This window comes from Musa acuminata, chromosome BXJ3-3 (genome assembly GCF_036884655.1).
Source record: "Musa acuminata AAA Group cultivar baxijiao chromosome BXJ3-3, Cavendish_Baxijiao_AAA, whole genome shotgun sequence".
NCBI classification, from domain to species: domain Eukaryota; kingdom Viridiplantae; phylum Streptophyta; class Magnoliopsida; order Zingiberales; family Musaceae; genus Musa; species Musa acuminata.
The window spans coordinates 4338871-4359972 of record NC_088351.1 but is presented as its reverse complement, the minus strand read 5'-3'; the positions used below and the strand labels follow the sequence as shown (position 1 = coordinate 4359972).

The 21102-nt window shown below is 36.3% G+C and overlaps 2 protein-coding genes across 6 annotated transcripts; one reads left to right on the top strand and one right to left on the bottom strand.

Annotated features, from left to right (window-relative positions):
- Positions 1–4597: 4597 nt before the first annotated feature.
- On the top strand, positions 4598–15910 carry LOC135633596 (serine/threonine-protein phosphatase 2A 65 kDa regulatory subunit A beta isoform-like). Of its 5 annotated transcripts, none has more exons than XM_065143244.1 (14): positions 4601–4757; positions 4856–4916; positions 5734–6148; positions 6323–6569; positions 8238–8350; positions 8561–8640; positions 8721–8862; positions 8982–9062; positions 9929–10033; positions 12117–12299; positions 14128–14220; positions 15157–15296; positions 15361–15436; positions 15532–15910. In XM_065143244.1, the coding sequence occupies exons 3-14, from the start codon at positions 5756–5758 to the stop codon at positions 15649–15651; spliced, it is 1773 nt and encodes a 590-aa protein (XP_064999316.1). In that variant the 5' UTR covers positions 4601–4757; positions 4856–4916; positions 5734–5755; the 3' UTR covers positions 15652–15910. The 5 variants fall into 5 exon arrangements, with proteins under 5 accessions (XP_064999317.1, XP_064999315.1, XP_064999319.1 ...); XM_065143246.1 differs by having other exon boundaries at positions 4602–4757; positions 15370–15436; XM_065143245.1 differs by lacking the exon at positions 4856–4916 and having other exon boundaries at positions 4598–4757; positions 15370–15436.
- Positions 15911–16836: 926 nt separating this feature from the next.
- On the bottom strand, positions 16837–21102 carry LOC135633595 (protein MICROTUBULE BINDING PROTEIN 2C-like). The gene is made up of 5 exons (XM_065143242.1): positions 20759–21102; positions 20563–20637; positions 19598–19951; positions 17730–17945; positions 16837–17140 (listed from the first exon to the last, which is right to left on the bottom strand). Exons 1-5 carry the CDS (start codon positions 20945–20947, stop codon positions 16991–16993), a joined length of 984 nt encoding a protein of 327 aa, XP_064999314.1. The 5' UTR covers positions 20948–21102; the 3' UTR covers positions 16837–16990.

The window sequence follows — 21102 nt, the reverse complement described above, 5'->3', positions numbered from 1 at the left end:
ACTACTGTTTATATGGAGTAATGTTTTCGCAGAACTGGATTCTGAGAAAAGTGACCTTGCACCAACAAGTTTGCTTGATACAAGTTCTCAGGTTTAAATCATTTTCTTCTCATTTTTATCAATGACAACATTACTGCTCTTGTTCAGGGGATTATACAAGTTGCATGTGGGACTCTGTTCTTACCATCCTGAGCTCAGGTGATCTCTATCTTTCTGTTTATGTTTGTCTAAGCTTTTGATCTAACATACTTTTGAAAGATGTAACTTTAGAGTCCAAGGAACTGCATGAGTTATCAGTTTAGGTATTGTTCCAGAAATAAAATGTTTCTCTGTCTGCTAAATTAGAGTGACTGCATATATATGTTCCAATCCCGGATCATTGATTTAGTCAGATTGATTCATGAGTTTTCAGCTTAAACTGATTCTTGCCCAGGAACAACTTTCTTATCAAAATGAAATTAGACTATAAAGCACATCAACTTGGATTTAAAATCTTAAAACAACTCGTGCCTAGTTTTGTTTCCTAATTGTAAATTAGATCTTCCAATGTTTTTCTATGTGATTAGTTCTTTTAACATGATTTTTCTTTGACATCGACTGTTTCTAGTACAACTGGTCGATTAGAAGCTATTAAGTCAGACATTATATGCCACAAATGTAATGCTTGCAGAAGAATGAGGGAAGTGGTGGGAACAGAAAGTTAGCTGAGAAATGGACCACAATCCCCAAAGAAAGAGGGCCATCTTAGAAGGGACCGTTATCAACCAGAAGCAGACCATGTTACCTGAAGTCTAGTTCTTCTCTTTTGGATGATAGTTGTTCTATAATTTCTGAAAATTTCTTTAGAGTATCTTCCAATCTGGAAAAAGTAAAAGGCATTGAGTTAAATATCCTATATGATCACTTTAAGAAAAAAACCGTAAAATTCAAACATTCTGCATGTTGTAGAATTCATGTTGCTTCAGCTTCTTAACTTCTGCGTACGCTTTATGGCAAGCGGCGACTCAAATATCAACTGGTACATGAAAGGCACCGCTTGTCTTCTTGGATCCAGAAGGATCTTATGGTTGCTGCATGCCATGTTGCCCTTTCCATTTTCAAGGATCAGAAGCTGTAGAACATTATATAGTCTGTTTGTTTGGTGCTCAACAACAGTGGCAAGAAAGCTGCTCTGTAAAGTTGAAGAATCAAACTAGTAGGCTCCAAAGCCTCATTCCTGTGGATGTTGACCACTAAATTGAGATCTCACTGGAGAAAAAGGCTTGAAATATAGGACAATACACCTAATAATTTCAGCCTCCCTATATGAATTCTGATTTTTGGCATCCAACAAAAAATATTTTAGATGTAACAAACATCAATCATCATGTCTTGATATTTTATTTCACTAATATCCAACCAAAGGGAGAGAAAAATTCAAGGAGCTTCCTTTCAGAATGCTATAGAGGTTCGATGGGTACTGCCAAATAAATACATCGTTCAATTTCAGTCAGTCCATTGGAAACACTTTAGCACCATTACAAATTTCTCATGCTTTTTGGCTGCTACTGTACTTCAGTTTGCCAACATCTTTCTAGGGGCTATTCAGGTCAACCATTTCTTGCTTTCTTGAAAGTTCCTAAATCCATTTTCAAGTGTGATATGCATCAAACCTCCATTGCAAGGTTTCTAGATGCAATTTTGTTGAGAAGCATTGTTTCAAAGAATGATATTTAGGGCATAAACTTCGTTTATAGCTTCTATCAATAACTTTCTGATTATCCCAAAGGATGAATAAAAAAATGGGAGATGTGTACCTACCATCTAGGACAATGGTTCATCTGAAACAGGGGCCTTATAATAGTCTATGCTGAGGTTTATAGTGTATATATTCTGATGAAAGATGCTACAATACATGCATAAATTTAAAAGATAAAACCATATTTAATATGTTGTTGTGGATCATCGAGATGAAAATACTTGCCATGAAGATTCTGTCCTATGTGAATTAGTCCATATTTAAATTTCCTCATGCCCTTCTAATGAATGTAGAGGGAAAAATTGGAATTTCCTTTTTTCACAAACTAAGACTTCTGTTTCTCTATTCGTTCAGTACTTCATGGATTTTTATTATGACATTCTGCATCAAAATTTTTCGACTGATGCTGAATGATAAGATTTCTGGTCACATGAAGCTGTGATGCTTCAGTGATCATCCATGTGCATCATCACTACACTAGCAGACCGATGTGCTAACATCTAGTTAAATGAAATTGGCAATAGATAATGTATGTAGGCTACTGAAATCCTATGATTTCCAGTCTCCCCTCAAACTTCCATGGAGATTCTGGTTTTTGGAACTTGATTCTCCATATAAACTTACATCTGAGATAAGGTTGTGAAATTGATCTGTAAATTTGCTGCAGATATAGTTAGAGGGCAACTATGAACATAGTGCAGAAAAATCCTAGTCTAGCTGAAGATATAATTGAAGCTCTGTTTTCTAAGTTGGTGACAAGAAAAGGTCAACAACCTCCATTATGATTTCATTATTATTGTCTTCTTTCATGTGCATTACTAGAATCAGTGGAATCCAGCCCAAGGCCACAAAACGGTGGATCCACTAGTTTGTTGGAATGATTCCATCATTTGACAATGGAGGTTCTTCAGGTCCCATAGGTTTCATATTATCCCTTGTGTGAATCATCACTCTTTGGGTTTGGCCACGCGACTCGCGAGCCATTGGAAGGTAGTTGAGCTCCTGTCTGTTGATAACACAGCTTAGCACCTTATCTTCTACAAGCATAATGACCTGATGCTGACATGAACTAGAATCATACAGTATACACCTTGTCAAATTGCAGAATGAGTAGGTTTCATGAGGCCATTCTGAATCTTGATCTGGCGTTTGCTTTGAAGTTTATTTAGTTCCATATATATCAAACCAATATCTGCTTTTCTATGATCTTTAGATGTCAGAAAGTTTTTACATACATAGCAAACTTATCTTTCACCAGGTGAAAAAGGACAGACACTTGGACGAACAGAAGCTTTGGAGCAGTGACACCTTCACAGAACAGTAGCATCCCTCTGCAATGACATTTCCTATTATGCCAAGGGGATCAGTGTTATCCGATGGTCCCATATCAGCAGAAACTCCAACACTCTACACACAACTTAGCTAATTTTGGCAGACAAAACTCTTCTGTTTTCTTGAGAGGTGCTTCACCTCCTGTCTCATTGGTTTTGAGAGGTGCCCCACCTCCTTCTCATTCTGCTTTTTCTGGAGAGGAGATCTACCTCCTTTCACTTCTGTTTTGGCAGGGATTTCATCTCCCTTGAACTGTTCACATCCGATTTAATACAAAGTAGTTTTCTTTTGGAAAAGGAGGGTCCTCAGCTACATACAATGTTGCAGAACATGTGAGGCTTCTGGTCTTGCACACTCTCTCTTTCCTGACAACAAATGGGAAGGCAAAGGGAATAAATAGACCTACCACTTTCAGAACATTCTCCAGTAACTCTTCTGCCAGCCTAAATTTGAATCCAAGCACTGGATGGTGTGATCTGTAACATTGACCAAGCAACTCTCATCAACACAGTCATAAACCTCCAGTGGCATGTGACTTCTTGCATGTAGAGAAGATGAACGAAGATTACAGTGCAGAGCCTCCAACCAGCAGCTAACCTGCACGTGAAGAAGCATACAACGACTGTGCATGGCCATTCTTACTCTGCTAAACAAGAACTGGACGACAATAAACCTAATTGTCGGCAAGGAAAGGAGGCTGATTCAGATCTGCATCCCATTGTCGCCTCCCTAAAATAATCAAGCAACTCGAAAGCAGAACCACTCAATGCACATGCTGTCCTTCCTTCTTCAGAAGAGTGGCCTCTTCATGAGAAGGGTTACAAGTGGGTGATTTATTAAGATGATGAGCTGTGAACTTTGGATCAAGACTGACAGTCCACTGAGATTTAATTCACTGTAAGAGTTCTTGAAGATTCATATCATTCTCTTTATCAAACACCTAATGGTATTCACCAAAACCCAGGCAGGTCAAGTCAAGCTGCCCATTGGTTGCTGCTCTCACTGATTTAGCTATACACTTGTATCTATTATTCCCCTCCAAATATAATTTTTTTCCAGAGAATTAACATAATTTTCAGAGAGATGTGCAATAATACTAACTTGGATCTTTATATATATATATATATATATATATATATATATATATATATATATTTTAAAATTATATTTTTTTTATCTTAATTAAAAATAAAAATAGATAATATTATACAAAAATAATTTTATAATATAATGAAAACATAATAGTAGGTAAGACAATAAGGGAACAAACATGCTGAGAAGATAATGAATATAATAGGATTTATTTTCTTTTTAATCCTTGTAATAAAAAAATAGAAATGTCTCTGATAATAAATAAATATTTGGGGGTATTTTAATCTATCTAAAGTTCAAACACATTAGTGTTCATTTTGAGAAGGCAAAGGGTGCCTTCTTATTTTAGGGCTTGATTTGGGTCGGACGTTGTTGGGCTAAAAGAGATAACCCGATCCATTGATGCGGTAAATAAGCTCTTACGACTGACACGAGGGAACGTCAAATGATTTGGCGTCCGAATTGAAGCGTAGGTCTTCCGATCCTGCGGTGGAGGATTCCACATCCCTGTTGAGGGTTTCGAGACGTCGATCCCCGCTTTCGCCTTCCCCTCTGTCTTCGCGAAGTGGAGCTAGGGTTTCATCTGACCCTCGAGGCACGCATTCCTTCTTTCCTTGCTCCTTGCCTTCTCTCTCTCGTTCCTTTTTCGATCTGAGATCTTGAATTTAGCTGAACCGCTATCACGGACGACAGATTCGAGAAATGGGAACTGTCGCTGGATCTTTTCCCCTTTGGTGTTGTTAGAAACAGGGGGGTTAGTACAAAACTGGGGTTTGGCAGATATCCTTTCTCGTTTCCTGATTTCTAGGTTGCCGTTGGTTTTTTTTTCCTTTTTTTTTTTTTTTGCCAAAATATGACTTTTTTTCGCGGTTTTCTTGCTGCATGATGGACCAATTACTTAACAGGTCGCCCCATGTGAGTATCATTGTCTTTCCGTGCTGCCTTAATGACTTTGTCTTTGTATAAAGGGTTCTCCGCTGCGCCTTCATCGATTGATATCATGGGAAGCCATTACTACAAGATTCCAACAGTTTTTACTAATATCTACTTGTAAACTGTTCTTTTTATAAAAAAATTCTGAAAGGATAATTGTTACATGTCATAGATAGATACAAGAAAGAAAATTGGTTTTATTCTTTGTATTGATGGAAAGGCAGTGCTTGCTTGCTTCCTATGTGCTATGATGCTGTTAATTAACTAAATAAAGGCAGTATGATTGTTTCGATATGCATTAGAGTGGTCATAGCTAAATTATAGCTATTCTGTTCACATGCACCCTTATGCTTGAAAGGGAAAATTTACTCTTATGGGACAATCCTGCATAAATTAGGCCATTATATGCTAATTTTGATGATTAAGCTATAAAATTTCTTGTCTTAATTGGTAGAGCTAACATGAATATACTGGGAGATATTGTTCAAGTATTATCCATTTTTAAATGTGCAGTGTGATAGTACAGTAAGGCAACTTTGTGCACTATCTTTCCTGTACAATTTTCTAGCGTACATGAACCAAGACTCGATTATGAATGTGCAACAGTACCATCATTATATATTTTCCTTTGTTTGCAGCTTTAAGGAGTTCTCCATTGCGATGGCTATGATCGATGAGCCACTGTATCCAATTGCTATCTTGATTGATGAGTTGAAAAATGAAGACATCCAGCTGCGCTTAAATTCCATTCGTAGGTTGTCTACCATAGCACGGGCTCTTGGTGAAGAAAGAACTAGAAAAGAATTGATTCCTTTTCTAAGTGAAAATAATGATGATGATGATGAGGTGCTCCTTGCCATGGCTGAGGAGTTGGGGGTGTTCGTCCCATATATTGGTGGTGTAGAATTTGCTTATGTCTTGCTCCCTCCACTTGAAACATTATGTATAGTGGAGGAAACTTGTGTCAGAGACAAGGCTGTTGAATCTCTATGTCGAATTGGAACTCAGATGAAGGAAAGTGACATTGTAGAGTGGTTCATTCCTTTAGTCAAGGTTAGACAAACAAATATTGCTAGAATGGTGGTGCTCATACTTTATGTTTATACTTTCTAAAACTCTCTTAACTAGAATTTTTCTTTGCTACTGCCTATCATCTAACACATTCTTTTATTGTTGTTTACTTAATCATATAATGTGTTTTCTCATGCTATCCTCTCATTCATTCAGAGACTAGCAGGTGGTGAGTGGTTCACTGCTAGAGTCTCCTCTTGTGGTTTGTTTCATATTGCTTACCCAAGTGCGACAGAGCTGTTTAAGGCAGAGCTACGGTCTATGTATGGGCAATTATGTCAAGATGATATGCCTATGGTTAGAAGGTCTGCCGCATCAAATCTTGGGAAATTTGCTGCCACAGTTGAAGCAAACAATCTCAAGACTGATATCATGTCTATTTTTGAGGATTTAACACGAGATGGTATGCAAATGTTCCATGTTTATGTAATTTAGCTACTTCCTTTGTACTTGTTTGAACTTTCTTTTCTTTTTTACTTGTTGGACATCAGATTAATCTATTACATTGTGTGTCACAGTTTGTTTCCTTTGATAATTGATCTGATTATTCTTTAATTTGATAACTAGAATTTCCTTTGATAACGCCAGAACCACTATTTTCCTCCAGCGACATCATGCATATCTGGTTGAACCTTGAGCCTTTTCTTGTATCGATTACAAATTTAGTTGTCATTTTAATGCCAAATTCTGGTATAGAAAATTTTAGTTCTGATTCTGTCAAGTGTCTTGCCTATTCGTCACAAAGCCACTTGTAAAACAATTAGCTAAAACTATTACAAACCTGGATTGATGGATCAAGAATCATGTGAGCATTTTAATGAACTTAGTTTTACATATTCACCAACTTGCTAGTGGAAGGAATTATAAAATATAGGATTATGTGACACTATTGTCCATTTAATCAACAGATAGGAGAGATTGATGAAGGCGTTGTTAATAAAGCAAAAACTAGGTGATTATAGTGGAGAGGAATGTTGATGGTTTTTTTGTGATCATTGTGTTCCTGTAAAAAATTGCAAGACAATTTTTAAAGTTAGCCATCCATTAATAATCACAGGACTGGACAGTTAAGTAACAACATGTAAAAAAAATTAGTATAAGAGTATAAATAAGATGAGAATGTTTGAAGTGGATGTGTTCGGTTACTAGAAAGGACGAAATAAAATCTATATACATTTGAGAAATATTTATGTTTTGCTCCAATAGGATAAAATTAGCTTAAATCATCTATGATATTGTGAACATTGTTAAGGAATATATATGTTATTAGACAATATGAGTCCATTAAGATTAGTGATGTAAGGAGAAATAGAAAAAAACCTAAAAAAAAATTAAAAACGGTAAAAAGAAATTTTGGGTTTCTTTAATGAAGTAGAGATATTGCATTACACAGAATTCAATGCAAGAAAAAAATCCACATAGTTGACCTCAGACAGAATGCTGGGACATGACTAATTGTAGTTACTTATAAAATTGTTCATTTTTTCCAAAAAATTATACAATAGCAATTTTCTTTTTTATATTGCACCAATAATATTTTTGTTATCGTTTTACCATCTAGCCCTGTCATGGCATTTTGAGACTTTGAATCATTGTTCAGTGACTCCACTGTAATATTTTCATGTGTGTGAGGCAACAAACAAATAGCTGTATTGAGAGAATGTCTTGTTTAAAAAAGTACCTGGTTTCAAGGTTCAAAAGACCTGTCCAAAATCAGTTTCAGCAACTTATCAGACCCGCTCGGTACTGATATTCCAAGCGGTACTTTCATGTGACATCCTCTATAACTGGAAAAGTAATAAAAACGGTATATGAGTGGGATTGAACTGTATGGGCTTTCATTAGTGTTTGGATTAAATATAGTGTTACACACCTATCTGACTGGTATTTAAGCTATTTGTAGTTGTTTGTTAGTCATCTGAATTCTGAATGTAGTTTCTTACATTACTATTGCAGTTTACATGCTAGCATAATCTAATATTTTATTCTTTTGCTTTGAAGTACCTGTATGTTGGTAAATTCTTTTACTTTGTCATCTAATATATGTTTTGGTTACTTATCATCATGTCAGATCAAGATTCAGTGCGCTTATTGGCTGTTGAGGGTTGTGCTGCCCTTGGGAAGCTACTTGAACCACAAGATTGTGTAGCTCATATTCTTCCAGTAATTGTTAATTTCTCACAGGTATACATGCTTTGTTTCAGGATCATCTGTTTTTTCTTCCATGTTGCTCTATGTAGTTTGGAGACTGTTTTGCTCATTGTTCTTCAAATTTGTTTATTGTGATGTGTTTGCCTGTACTAATTTGGTAGAACATTTCCCACTATGGATAATATTTTGCCCATGTAAGGATTGTTCATCATTTTACATTTATATGGGCCATCTTTTGGATAGGATAAATCCTGGCGTGTGCGCTATATGGTTGCTAATCAGTTATATGAGCTTTGTGAAGCTGTTGGACCAGAACCTACATGGTAAAGGAAACTCAATTTGTTCATAACATTAATTAATTCTTTCTTTATTTTCTTCTGAGATAGTATTTATTCTGTTGAAGTTCGGATTTGGTGCCTGCTTATGTCCGGCTTCTTCGTGATAATGAGGCTGAAGTGCGTATAGCTGCTGCTGGAAAAGTGACAAAGTTCTGCCGGATATTGAACCCTCACCTTGCTATTCAGCACATACTTCCTTGTGTAAAGGTATTCACTAGGCCCATGCTGGTGTTCATTTGACACATGCAAGGTTTCACTGGCACATTTCTAACTAATTTTAGTTTGTTCAGTTTGTTAACAGTTCGTAACCTTTCTATCTACCGCAGGAACTGTCATCAGATTCTTCCCAGCATGTGCGCTCAGCTTTGGCCTCAGTTATCATGGGAATGGCTCCAGTTTTGGGAAAGGTATTTGAATTATAAGAAATGGGCCTTGAGTAGTGCAATTTCAGTTATATTATCATGTCTTCCAATTTTTTCTGCTTAATTCAATTTTGCTATGGTTCTTAGGATCAATGTTGATACAATTAGTACTTAGTTGGATAACTTCTATAGACTTGCGCATAACGATAAGTTTAGAGCTGTTAAAGGAGCTATTAGAGGTGGGAAAGCATGGATGTACGTTTTTAGTTTTGCTTTTGGTTGATTGTAAACTATTATGTTCTTAAGTTTGTCTACACTTATTTTTTAAACAATTTTGGTTCTTTTTTTTCTTTCTAAAAGTAGGTTTCTAAAATTCATGTGGATTGACTTGGTAAACAAGTAGCATATATGTTTATTTTTTTTCAAGTCTAGTCACTGGCACCTAATTGTCCTCCGTTTGAAAAAAAAAAAACTTTAATGTAGATTGGAATGCATTTTAATTGATCATGTTCATTTCTCTTGTGTTTGTTTTACCTGTATAGATATATTCTTTAACTTGATCATTGATTCATCTGTTAAAGTTATACTTAATTAGTTTATGGTTGTTGATAACCTGACACATGAAACTGCTTGTATGATTCAGCTTTAACAAAATATTTTAGTCAATTGTTCTATGGCCTACTTTTTGGTCATCTTTGTTCTTTCTGTTTATCACTTTATCTGCTGTGCCTTGTCCATGCTGGAAATGATTGTTCTGAAGGAACTACCACCAGTTAATTCACTTCATAATTTCTAGTCATGTTCATATCATCAAATATGTTTGCTGACTCATGATTTATTTTTGTTGGAAGTTATTGGCATCCTTTACTTTTTTTTCTTGTCAGCAATCTAACTAACTTGCATTTTTGTAGGATGCAACTATTGAGGAGCTTCTTCCAATTTTTCTCTCTCTGCTCAAAGATGAGTTCCCTGATGTTCGACTCAATATTATTAGCAAGCTTGATCAAGTGAATCAGGTAGGTGGCTATTTAGGTTGGCATGATTTCCTTGTGCCTTATATTTTTTTGAATGAGTGCAAGTGTTTCTGTAGGATCATCTAAAAGTTCAGTTCAAAGTAAAGCTAGCCGAGACGACAACAGCTGTTTTAATGAACATGATCACCTAGAAGATCAAAATGGAAAACATTTTCAATGTTATATACGGTACATATGGTATTTTATATCTAACTAAATATATATTTAGTTACACAAAGTACATATTCAGTTCCAAGCTGGAAAAGGGTAGCCTATTGCATCAGAGGGCTAATCAGTAGTAGTTCAAAGTTTTCAGGACAGAAGATATCGAGACCTTATATATGTTGGTAGTAGGTCATCACTTGGAGATATCAGGTTGGATTTAAAACACCTCCCGGATACCTTGGCAGTTAAGTGAGGTTTTCACACATTTCTGGACCAATGTGGTTAAACAAGCTAGTCTAAGAACAGAAACTTGGACTAACAAAATAGGAATAACTTAAGGAAAGTTTAACTGGGGCTATGGTAGATATAAACCTGATCATGAGAAGAATAATTCTTATTTAGATTGTACTTGAAACCTAGTCTTATTTTAGAATATTGTCATCTATATGTTCAATAATCTAAATGTTTAAGTTCAGTTACATGTTTGATCATTGATGTGCACTGTGGTACCATAAGTATTGACTTGTTTAAGTTTAGGTTGATGCTCAGGTGTCTATTCCACCACAGTTTTCTACAACTTCTGCATTTTTTTCTGGATGGCTGATTTCTTTTAACAGATCACAGGATAGTGACTCAATATGCATATGATTAAGATCATATAATAGCTAGCAAATAAAAACATCTTATGTCTATAGAATGTATATTTCAATATTAACATTGTAAACAAACAGATGCTGACTCCACAAAGCATATGCTGTGGGAAACTTGCTTCAAAGCATTATGGTTATGGCATTCTTTAACACATCTCATGTTACTGGTTCAAGTCCACATGACTGTATTTTCATTGAAAAGGTAACATAAGATGCTATAGCAGGTAATAACTTAAAAGTACATTGTAAATATTGATGCATAATTGCTGCTGAATTTTTTGTGATAAGTACCATGAGGACAGTTCATTTATTTCTATAGAACTAAGCAGCAAATTTGTGACCGGGGAACTCTACAAGTGGGCTGACTAAAGTGACCATTATAGAGGATTTCTGGCTGGATTCTTATTCCACTGCAGTGTGGCTTGTATGTATTTTTTTTTTGTTAGTCCTGATTTATAAGATCAGATGGCCATATTTTGGTTTGGGATTCTTCTGTCCAGAACATATCTTGAGCATGTTTTGTTATTTATGTTCTGTTACGTTTTTCAGAATTATTTACATGCATATCTGTTATCTGAATTAAGTTTCTTATGTCCATGATAGAGTGGCAAAATTATCCTCTGAATTTTATAGATAGGTAGATTTTGTTATCGATGACCTATGAGTAGGCCTTTTTTTGTTTGCTTTGGATTGTCCATCCACCATATTATAAAGCATGATTGGTATCTTGATATGGAATGATCAGCTTTTAGCTGAACTAAATTTATTATGGAATATTTATATTTCAGACCTGAGACAAACAATGGGTTCATTGTAGTTGGGACTTGTTTCATGTTATGGTCAACATCTGTTATTGCTAACTCTTCTCCAGCATGTATTGATTCTTTGGTTTATCATTACTCTACTTGAGGAACTAAAAGAAAATAATCTGGATGGTTAAAGTCTGCAACATCTTTCTTTTTGATCCAGAAATATTTTCAACTCTCACTGATGGAAGTTGTTAATTAAACTTCAGTTTGTAGTTTTCATCTAACAGGAAGGTTTGTGCTATCCATATGGATTAGCCACAGGGCTCTCTGATTTTATGTGTTTAACATGCTTCATATTTCATGTTATGATTGCTATGCTTAAACCTTCAAATTTAACATATTGAGCTTCTGGTGCTTACTCTTTAGGTTTGAGACCATGCTGAAAGTAGAACTTGGTTGCTTTTATGATGGTAAATATGTCGTCTAAAAAATTCAATTGATCAGAAACCTCATGTTAAGCAGGTTATTGGAATAGATCTGCTTTCGCAGTCTCTGCTTCCAGCTATTGTTGAGCTTGCAGAAGATAGACACTGGCGAGTTCGACTCGCTATAATTGAATACATCCCTTTATTGGCCAGTCAGTTTGGTGTTGGTTTTTTCAATGATAAACTTGGTGCTCTTTGCATGCAGTGGCTGGAAGATAAGGTGTGCTATCTTTTATCACCTTCAAACTCTAGTAATTATGATTCAACAAGAATTTCTGTAGTGGCTTTAGCTAGTATTTCTAAATACTCTTGACTTCGTCTGATGATTGTCTGTCAATACTTTCAGTTTCCAAATTGCGTATCTGCTCTCTTTTTGGTTGTTTGGACTCTTGCATCCATTCATGTAATTATGTGTATGTCACTGTTGTATCAGCTAATGTCCACATAATTATATGTATAATGTATCTGCTAATAAAACACCTACATAAGTTTTTGATTAAATTGATTATATGATGTATACTCATAATTATGTACATGATATATCAGCCAATTGGGCACCTGTCTGACTTTTTTATTAAATTGACGATATGATGTCATTCAAATGGATCTTTATGATTGCTAAGGTCCTTTATATTTATTTTCTAATATTTACATTTTCTCAACATTGAAAGAATCATGCAGTGCAAACAAAATTTTCATCTAATACATGTATCCAATCTCGTGATTTGTCTCCATGGGAATCGAATCTTGGGTATGTATTTGAATGTAATTTATGTTTCTGTGACATGCAACGGACATTATGGTTGTGTCAAACCAGTGATTGAAAGAGGCGCTCGGGCGAGGCGAGGCGAGGCCCGAGCGCCTCGCTAATGTCCCAGGCGGCGCGCTTCAAACAGACGCCGCCTGGGCGCTCGCTCGAGCCCAGGCGCTGGGCGCTTCAGGCGAGCGCCTGGGTAAACCAAGTGACCGAACCAGGATTTTAGGTCTGGTTCGGTCCTAGTTCGGTTGTTAGTTGGTTCAATTGAACTAACTAAACCGATATAACCCTTACCCAACCCTAACCCGCTGCCGTTGTCGCTCCCGATCTCGCTGCTCGTCGCTGTCGCTGCCGCTGCTCGCGCCTCCCCGCTGCTCGCGACTCCCGCGAGCCCTCCCGCTGCTCGCGCCTCCCACGAGCCCTCCTGTTGCTCGCGCCTCCCGCTCCCTTTCCCGCTCGCCACTGCTTCCTCGTTTCTCTGTCAAGCTCAGTATACAGTATACTCTTAATATTAAGTTTATTTGAATTTTGAAATGATTAATTTTCAATATTGTTAATAGATTAATAATATATTCTTTTGATTTTAATGTTGTTAATTTTTATTTTGATGTAAAATTTTATTGTTTTGAATTTTGAAACTTTTTGTTAATGTGACATTGTGATTTTGTATCTTAGATTTTCTTAATTTAATGGTATATTTTTATTTAAAATTTTAAATAATTATATTTATTAATTATATTATATATTTTTATATTTTAGCGCCTCGCTTCGCTCGGGCAAGCGCCCAGGCGAGCGCCTAGCGCCTCGGGCATTTTTGGACCTTGGCACCTTTTGGCGCCTAGCGCTTTTTAAATCACTGTGTCAAACTTATATTCCTGGGTCATGTATGTGTCTGGCTATTATACCATCTGTGAGTTTCCATCTGGTTGTACAGAATTTAGGCTTAAGACTGCAAGTTCTTTTGTTCTACCTTTGTTTACCGAAACAATAAAGTTAAAAAGAAATGAACTAAGTTTGTTCACTCACCAGAGGAATCTTTTGTTCTACTTTTGTTCACTAAGGCAATAAAGTTAAAAAGAAGTGAACTAAGTTTGTTTGCTCACAAGACAAATTCTATGACCTAATTTAGTAACTTGCATACAGCTCTTAGCTGTACACAGGGGTGTACATGACATATAGCCTTTAATTAAGGAACAAAGAAGATAAAACAATGACAACCATGTATATAACCTTCTCTTTTCCGTAGCATCAATGGCCGTGGATTGTTGTATTGATATTGATCATCTTGCAGGTTTTCTCTATTCGGGAAGCAGCTGCTAATAACTTGAAGCGTCTTGCTGAAGAGTTTGGCCCAGAATGGGCAATGCAGAATATAGTGCCACAGGTATGGCTTCTGTTGCTGTGCTCAGAATTGCTTCTTTACTGTTCCTGTTAGCTTTAACGTGTCACTCGTGCAAATGTATCATATTAGCCGTTATTCTAAATGGAATTATCTGTGAACTAAGACTTTATAGTTGTTTCATTGGAAAATTGTTTGTGGTTTTAAATCCTGGGAAGCCAATTAAGAGTTTATTAGTTAAGACAGATGCCAACACACAAGTGTATGACATGTGATGGAATATAGTTCAACTCGTATAGAATTAGAATATTCCTGCAAGTTGTTGAAGCTTAAACTATTTGCTAGGCCTTAAGGAGATACAACTTTAATGCAGTGGGGTGCTAGCTTGTAGATTTTTTATATATCATGAGAATGAATTTATTGTTCTGTTTTCAATATACTTTTTGTTTTAATATCTGGTACAAATTAAACTTTGAAATCTCTAAGCTCTTGGTGCTGTAAAGATTTGATTCTTTTGAATCACATCCTATGCACGCTAATTTTGATAGCATAAGAAGCCTCTACTTGATAAATCTTGCTACTATAAGAAGCCTTCTATATTCCATATCAAATCTTGATATTATAAGAAGTCTCCTGTTAACATTCTTCTCACATGTGGATTAACTTTCACCTTAAAGAATAGGAAGTTTTCTCGTTAACTGTGTTTCTCTACTGAAAATTCATAAATGTTGATCTCTCCGCCTTCATCTTTTATTTATTAAATGAAATTTACGTCAAACACATACTGATACTTGCACACAGGGTGCAGCCTTGTTAGTGCCGGCATAAATAACAACTCTTACTGTGTTATAACCATTTCTGCTCACATTTTCATATTAACTAATGGTTCTGGTTGCAAAAAATGTTACAGGTTAATTGCATTTATGCTTTAAATGATTAGTTTGTTAATTGAAGGGTCTGATGTTGCTTGAATTTTGCTAGTTGCTGGAGAAAATAAGCAATCCCCATTATTTGCACCGCATGACCATTCTGCAATCAATCTCCCTTCTAGCTCCTGTCTTGGGTTCTGAGAGCACTTGCCAAAAGCTATTGCCTGTGATCATCACCGCCTCAAAGGACAGGTAAATTGACAAATTAGTGGAGATTGTCATGCACTAAATTGTCATGCACTAGTAATTTCTCTAGCATTTGCAGGGTACCGAACATTAAATTCAATGTGGCAAAGGTCCTACAGTCACTCATACCCATATTTGACCATTCCGTAAGCACTAATAGAATATCAGTTATTTGCTCCCTTGTCTTTGATCTGCTTGAAGATCTGTTTGTGCTCATTTGTGCTGGAAAAACTAATCACAGGTGGTGGAGCAGGCAGTTCGTCCATGCCTTGTTGAGCTCAGCGAGGATCCGGATGTGGATGTCAGATACTTTGCCAGCCAAGCAATTCAGACATGCGACTCAGTAATGATGTCAAGCTAGAGAACATTCCTACTAATCCGAACCGTCGTGTTGTTGTTGCTCAAAGTTCCATTTCAACTTTTGGATGAAGATTTAGTTCCCGTCCATGTAACCCTAGAAACAAACAGAGATATTTTTGTTGACTTAGAGATCTATGTGCTAGCAGGTTTCGGATTGATGATTCCATCTGAACCATTTCATGGCGATTGGCAAAATGTCTGGTAGTCAAGAATGTATGCTGTAACCTATAAATTGTTATCTACATTTGTTCTTTGATTTAGTTTGTATCATGGATTCGCAGGAACAACTGCAAAAGGATGTGCTCCATTGAAGAGAAATATCTTTTGTCCCATGAATAAGCTGCGCCTTAATTGTGCTCCCCGAAGTGATCTAATGTCCGAATCAAGTGAAAGAAAGGGCAAAAGAAATCCACCAACGTATACTGATCCTCCAAATCTATCCACAGATGCCTTCTCATTTATTCATTGCTGAATGAACAATAAAATAGAACAAAAAGAATTTTGAGAAAGGGATACTGCAATAATGTTCCAAATATGTTGTCTTCCATGTAAAATAATGGTTTAACATGAGCACATTTTGATTTGTCACGTCCTTAATTGTGATTGCACCCAAGCAAAATTTGTCCACGAGTTAATTTATATCTATAAATAATATGCTGCAGTCACGTACGAAAAAGATAAAGATAATCAAGATTGCAAGTAACAAAACAACTAGTTTATGTTGAAGACAAGTGCAAATCCATTCATCTAGTATTGTCATTGAATACAAAATGGATACTAAAAATATTACATAATTCAAGGTTCCATTCGACCCAATGCCATTTTATACCACTAGATTACAAGTCAAAATGGCACGAAAACGAGACTATATTTCCCTTAGCACAACACCCCACAATAAGAAATGTTTACAGAGTTTTACGAAACAGAAATTGAAAAGAAAAACACTAACAACAAATCAAAATGAGACTATTGGTAGTACTTTTTGTCCTATACATATTGCTATGAGAAAATACTCGAAAACACCAAAACGATCACGGAAAACAAAAATCGAAAAGCGTCGTGCCATGGACATTGAATACCTTGACTACATTGTCACATGACAGATCGCTGATCATTTCTTCTTTCTAAACATCATGAACAAAGCATAATTTGACCATACAATTTGGTGCGATCGAATACGGAAGTGTAAACACAACTGCCCTATCAGATGTATTATTAACATTGAAGCACTTGCTATGTTCTTTGGAATAGAAACAAAAAACTATGAGCAAGTTGTTTTAGAATAACAATAACATTCACTTAGGTTCACACAAGGCGCAAACAATAAAATTATTAGGTTATTAGATTAGGAGAGCTTGAAGTCTTAGTCTTGCCTCAGCAGCTGTAGCTAATGACTCCTCAGTTGGATTCTCTTTTGCAGCAGCAACAGCTGCACGGTAGTATGTTCTTGCCTCTTCCATTTTCTCTATTTCGATATCATCGATTTCATTCTGTGTCGAGAAAACAAGGCAATTAATTTCTCTTTTACATGTCCGATCAATTCAGGAAGTCAATATAACATGCAAAGAAAATAGAAAAGCATCATAAAAATAACTTACAGCAGCCAAGAGATGAAGATCCTGATACTAAAGAGCTCCCGATGGTCGATGAATGCAACCTTAACTTAAATGCATATGCCACTGGTGGTTTAAACCTCAATATTAAGTTAGCAGACCATAGATATGATCACCAAAGTTTGATAATTGACATCCTTGTCAGATATCCAACCTAGTTTTAACACTCTACTTCGTCTTTATATTTTTGGTTAAAGCAAGTGAAAGATCATCGAGCCCTACAAAATGCACAGGTTTTTGGCATGGTGAAACTATAGTGAAATAACATTATGATGGCACTAGCTTATCCAAGCATTGGTTCAGTATCTTATTTTGGGTATGAAAATGCTATTCCATACATTCATCATTTTCTACTTGCTTCAAATATTCAGCACCAAGTTACTTGGCATGACAGAAATGTAACGACAAGGAAAAAGAAATGATAATAGAAGAATAATGAGAATAAAAGAATGGTTGACAAACTTACCGCATCTGGAAGGGGTTCCAAATTGTATGAAGTTAGACCGTCATCAGAAAATATAGCTGAGTTGTTTATACATAATTTTTCATAAATCTGCATCAATGCAGCAATCTCATAATCCATAGAGATTATTTCCCCTTGAAGTTCCTCAATTTTCTTGTTAGACATTCGTGCCTCCCAGGTCAGTCGCTCCAATGCTGCTTGCTTGTCTGCAAGAGTAATCTGTGGATTAAAAGGAAACAAGCAACATCATGTTAGTCCAACAAGTGCCTATTTCATATATTGAGTTAAGAGACAGAAATATATAGGTTGCTATCTTCAAGAAAAAGTTCCTATTAGCATTTGATAGTCATCGAACCCTGCAGCTGATATGCACAGGCCAAGTCAACATAAGGATAATAACAGATCAGAATACGGCCTAGGCAACTATCATGCAAGTACAATGACCAATAGCATTAGACGCATGAACAGCAATGTTAAGAAATCTAAAATTAAAAGCAGTAGTAAAAACAGAAATACCTGCAGTTTCAATAGAGAATGTTTTATACAGTAATTTAACAAAGATCCAAACAAGCAAAAAGAACATCACGGTGAATTATAAGACAAAAACAATGTTGCTTTGACTAGGATCATGACCTAGTTCTGTACAAAAGTGTCACAAGGTAAATTTTATATAAATTAGTAAAGAAATGACTACCTAAGGATAGGACTACTGATGACACAATTAGAGTTTAAAGAATGACTTCAAGCAGATTATTTTACATTCTTAGACTCTTAGGGTTTCCCTTAACCATCTTTGAGAATTTTCATTATTTTGATGTTGTCAGGTAATGCAGTGAGTCCTGTCTTAACTTTTAAGATGGAAACTCCAATGCAATACGGCTCCTGGATGTTTGTGCATATGATTCAGAAATAGATATCACCAACAATATAGAACAAACAGCTGGTTGAGATCACTACCCATGATATTCACCTAACAGCAATATAGTCACCAGTACCTGGGGAATTTTCATCTTTGTAACATCCCTACGGTTACTGGTACTAGTGGAATTCTTCACATTAAACTGTCCTTATGTTTGAGTTAGAAAACACATATTGTACGCTAAAAACTTTGATATCTTTATACCTTATTTTCACCAATAAATCTTGAGTACATACACATGACATAATATGTAAAGAGACAAGAAAAATATGGTTACAAGGAATATCTGGTAGAACTTGATTCAATTGAATATAAACATTGTACTTCTTCCACAGGTCCGTGAAATTTGCATAATTATGTTTCTAATATTTTCTATATAACTTTCTCGGTAATTTTTCAATAACGTAAAAAGAAGTCACAATGACATTATTACTTACTTCCTAACGGGAACTCCAGATATAAAACGCATGACTGAATAAATATAGTCATGAAGTCACAATTCTTGGGCCTTCAAATAATTAGACATCCGATGGTAGCGTGAATGAAGAATTACACCACAAACTAAATGGTAAATGTATCTTTTTTTTGGTTAATATTATGTTAAAGCAAATATACAGATGCAGAATAAGAAATGGCAACAATGATGTTTGATGCTGTTGATGGTGAAAATTAGAACAAAACAACATTTAGTGCCTGCATAAAACAACTTTGAAGCCCATCTACAAACATTATTTATTCAAAATTCGCATGATTCTATGCATACATGGCACTACATACTGATGAATAGTTTTAATGAAATAACATTGACACAAGCAGAACTTCCTTAAAAGTAATTCGAGTAGAACCAACAAAAATAGCAGCTCATCCCCTGGTGAGGATGCGGGAACCAAATAGAACAAGTCAGCATCATGGAACAGTAAATTATAGGAGATTACTCAGATCAGTTTCCTACCTTAGCATTGTTTAACTGAGAATTAATAGATTTAGCCAAAGAATCTTTCTCTGCAATTTGAAATTTCAATTCATCAATGGATGCACATGCTGCTTTCATCTGGTTGATTTCAATCTCTGCTGATTTTAGAGATTCATCTTTCTCTACTATCTTCCTTTGTAGATCATTTACTTGTTCCCTTAATATGCTTAACTCCTCCCTATCTTTCAGGGAATTCTCAACTTCCACATTCCTTGAGAAGATAGACAAGTCATCAGAAGAACCATTTTGATCGTTTCTTTGAGCAGTGTCTAAATCCCTTTGCTTTTTCGCAGAAATAGTTTGAGATGCTCTTCCATCTTTTGATTCAGCAGCCTGAACTTTGCGACATGATAGACAAAAAAAGGTTATATAGCACACCCCATTTAGACCTAAATGATTAAGAGTACAGGAACAGAAAGTGACGATCGCTAGGAAAATGTTATGATTGACATGGACCCTTGCAACTTCAAAGTTCTCAAGTGTGAATCCGAAGCAACACAAAAGACTATTAACTATGAATTTTGCATGCTCAAAAATCATATGAAAACACTGCAATCCTATTTCATGTGGATAATTTCTCATGTACAAAACAAAACAATATTTTCCTTCAAGACAAACAAAGAGGAAGATAATAGCTTTCAAAGGCATTATCCAAAACAAAATTGTAAATGGATCAGCCACAGCCGGGATCAGGAACCAAGAACAAGAAATTATCACGCCGAATAGATTGGAGAACATCATTACTTCGACTCCAATTGCAGTAACCAAGGTACATTGTTCAAACCAATTTTCCACACATTTAACCAAATCGAAAAAAAAAAGAAAAGAACAGCAGGAACACGAAACGACTCTTCAAGATCAAATCTTCATCTTCCTACATGGAAAAAAGACAAAACTTCCAGAAGGTAATCGAACAGAAAGAGAAGCGACATGCTCATCCGTACCTTCTTCGAATTGGATGGCGCAGGTGTGTAGACTACCGACGCCCGCCGCGTAAAAGACGAGTTCGCCCTCCGATCCTGAAACAACCAAATAACAGAGATCAAAGTGATCCCTACTTCCTCTACCCAAAAATCGAAACGAAAAGAACAAAAAAACAAATCAAGTTTTTAGCTCGATCAGCGGAAGATGGCCAACGACCATGAGCGACTCAACGAGGGGGACCATCTCGACGAGGTTCTTGAAGAGGACTCGATCGAAATTTCCCCCATTCCCGGCCTCGGCGGCGGCGGAAGAGGGAGGAGGGGGCGGCGGAGAGGGACGGCGCCCGTCGGACGTCCACGGCTTCGGATCCGCCGACGCGCGGACCTTGCACGGCCTCTCCAGCATTATGCTCCTTTTCTTCGAAGAAAAAGAAGAAGAAGAAGAGACAGACGATGGCAACCACGACGCGAGAGCGAGAGAGAGAGAGAGAGAGAGAGAGAGAGAGAGAGAGAAGAGAAGACTTGTGTTGGAAGGGAAAGGAAGAAGACGAACGCCTTCCA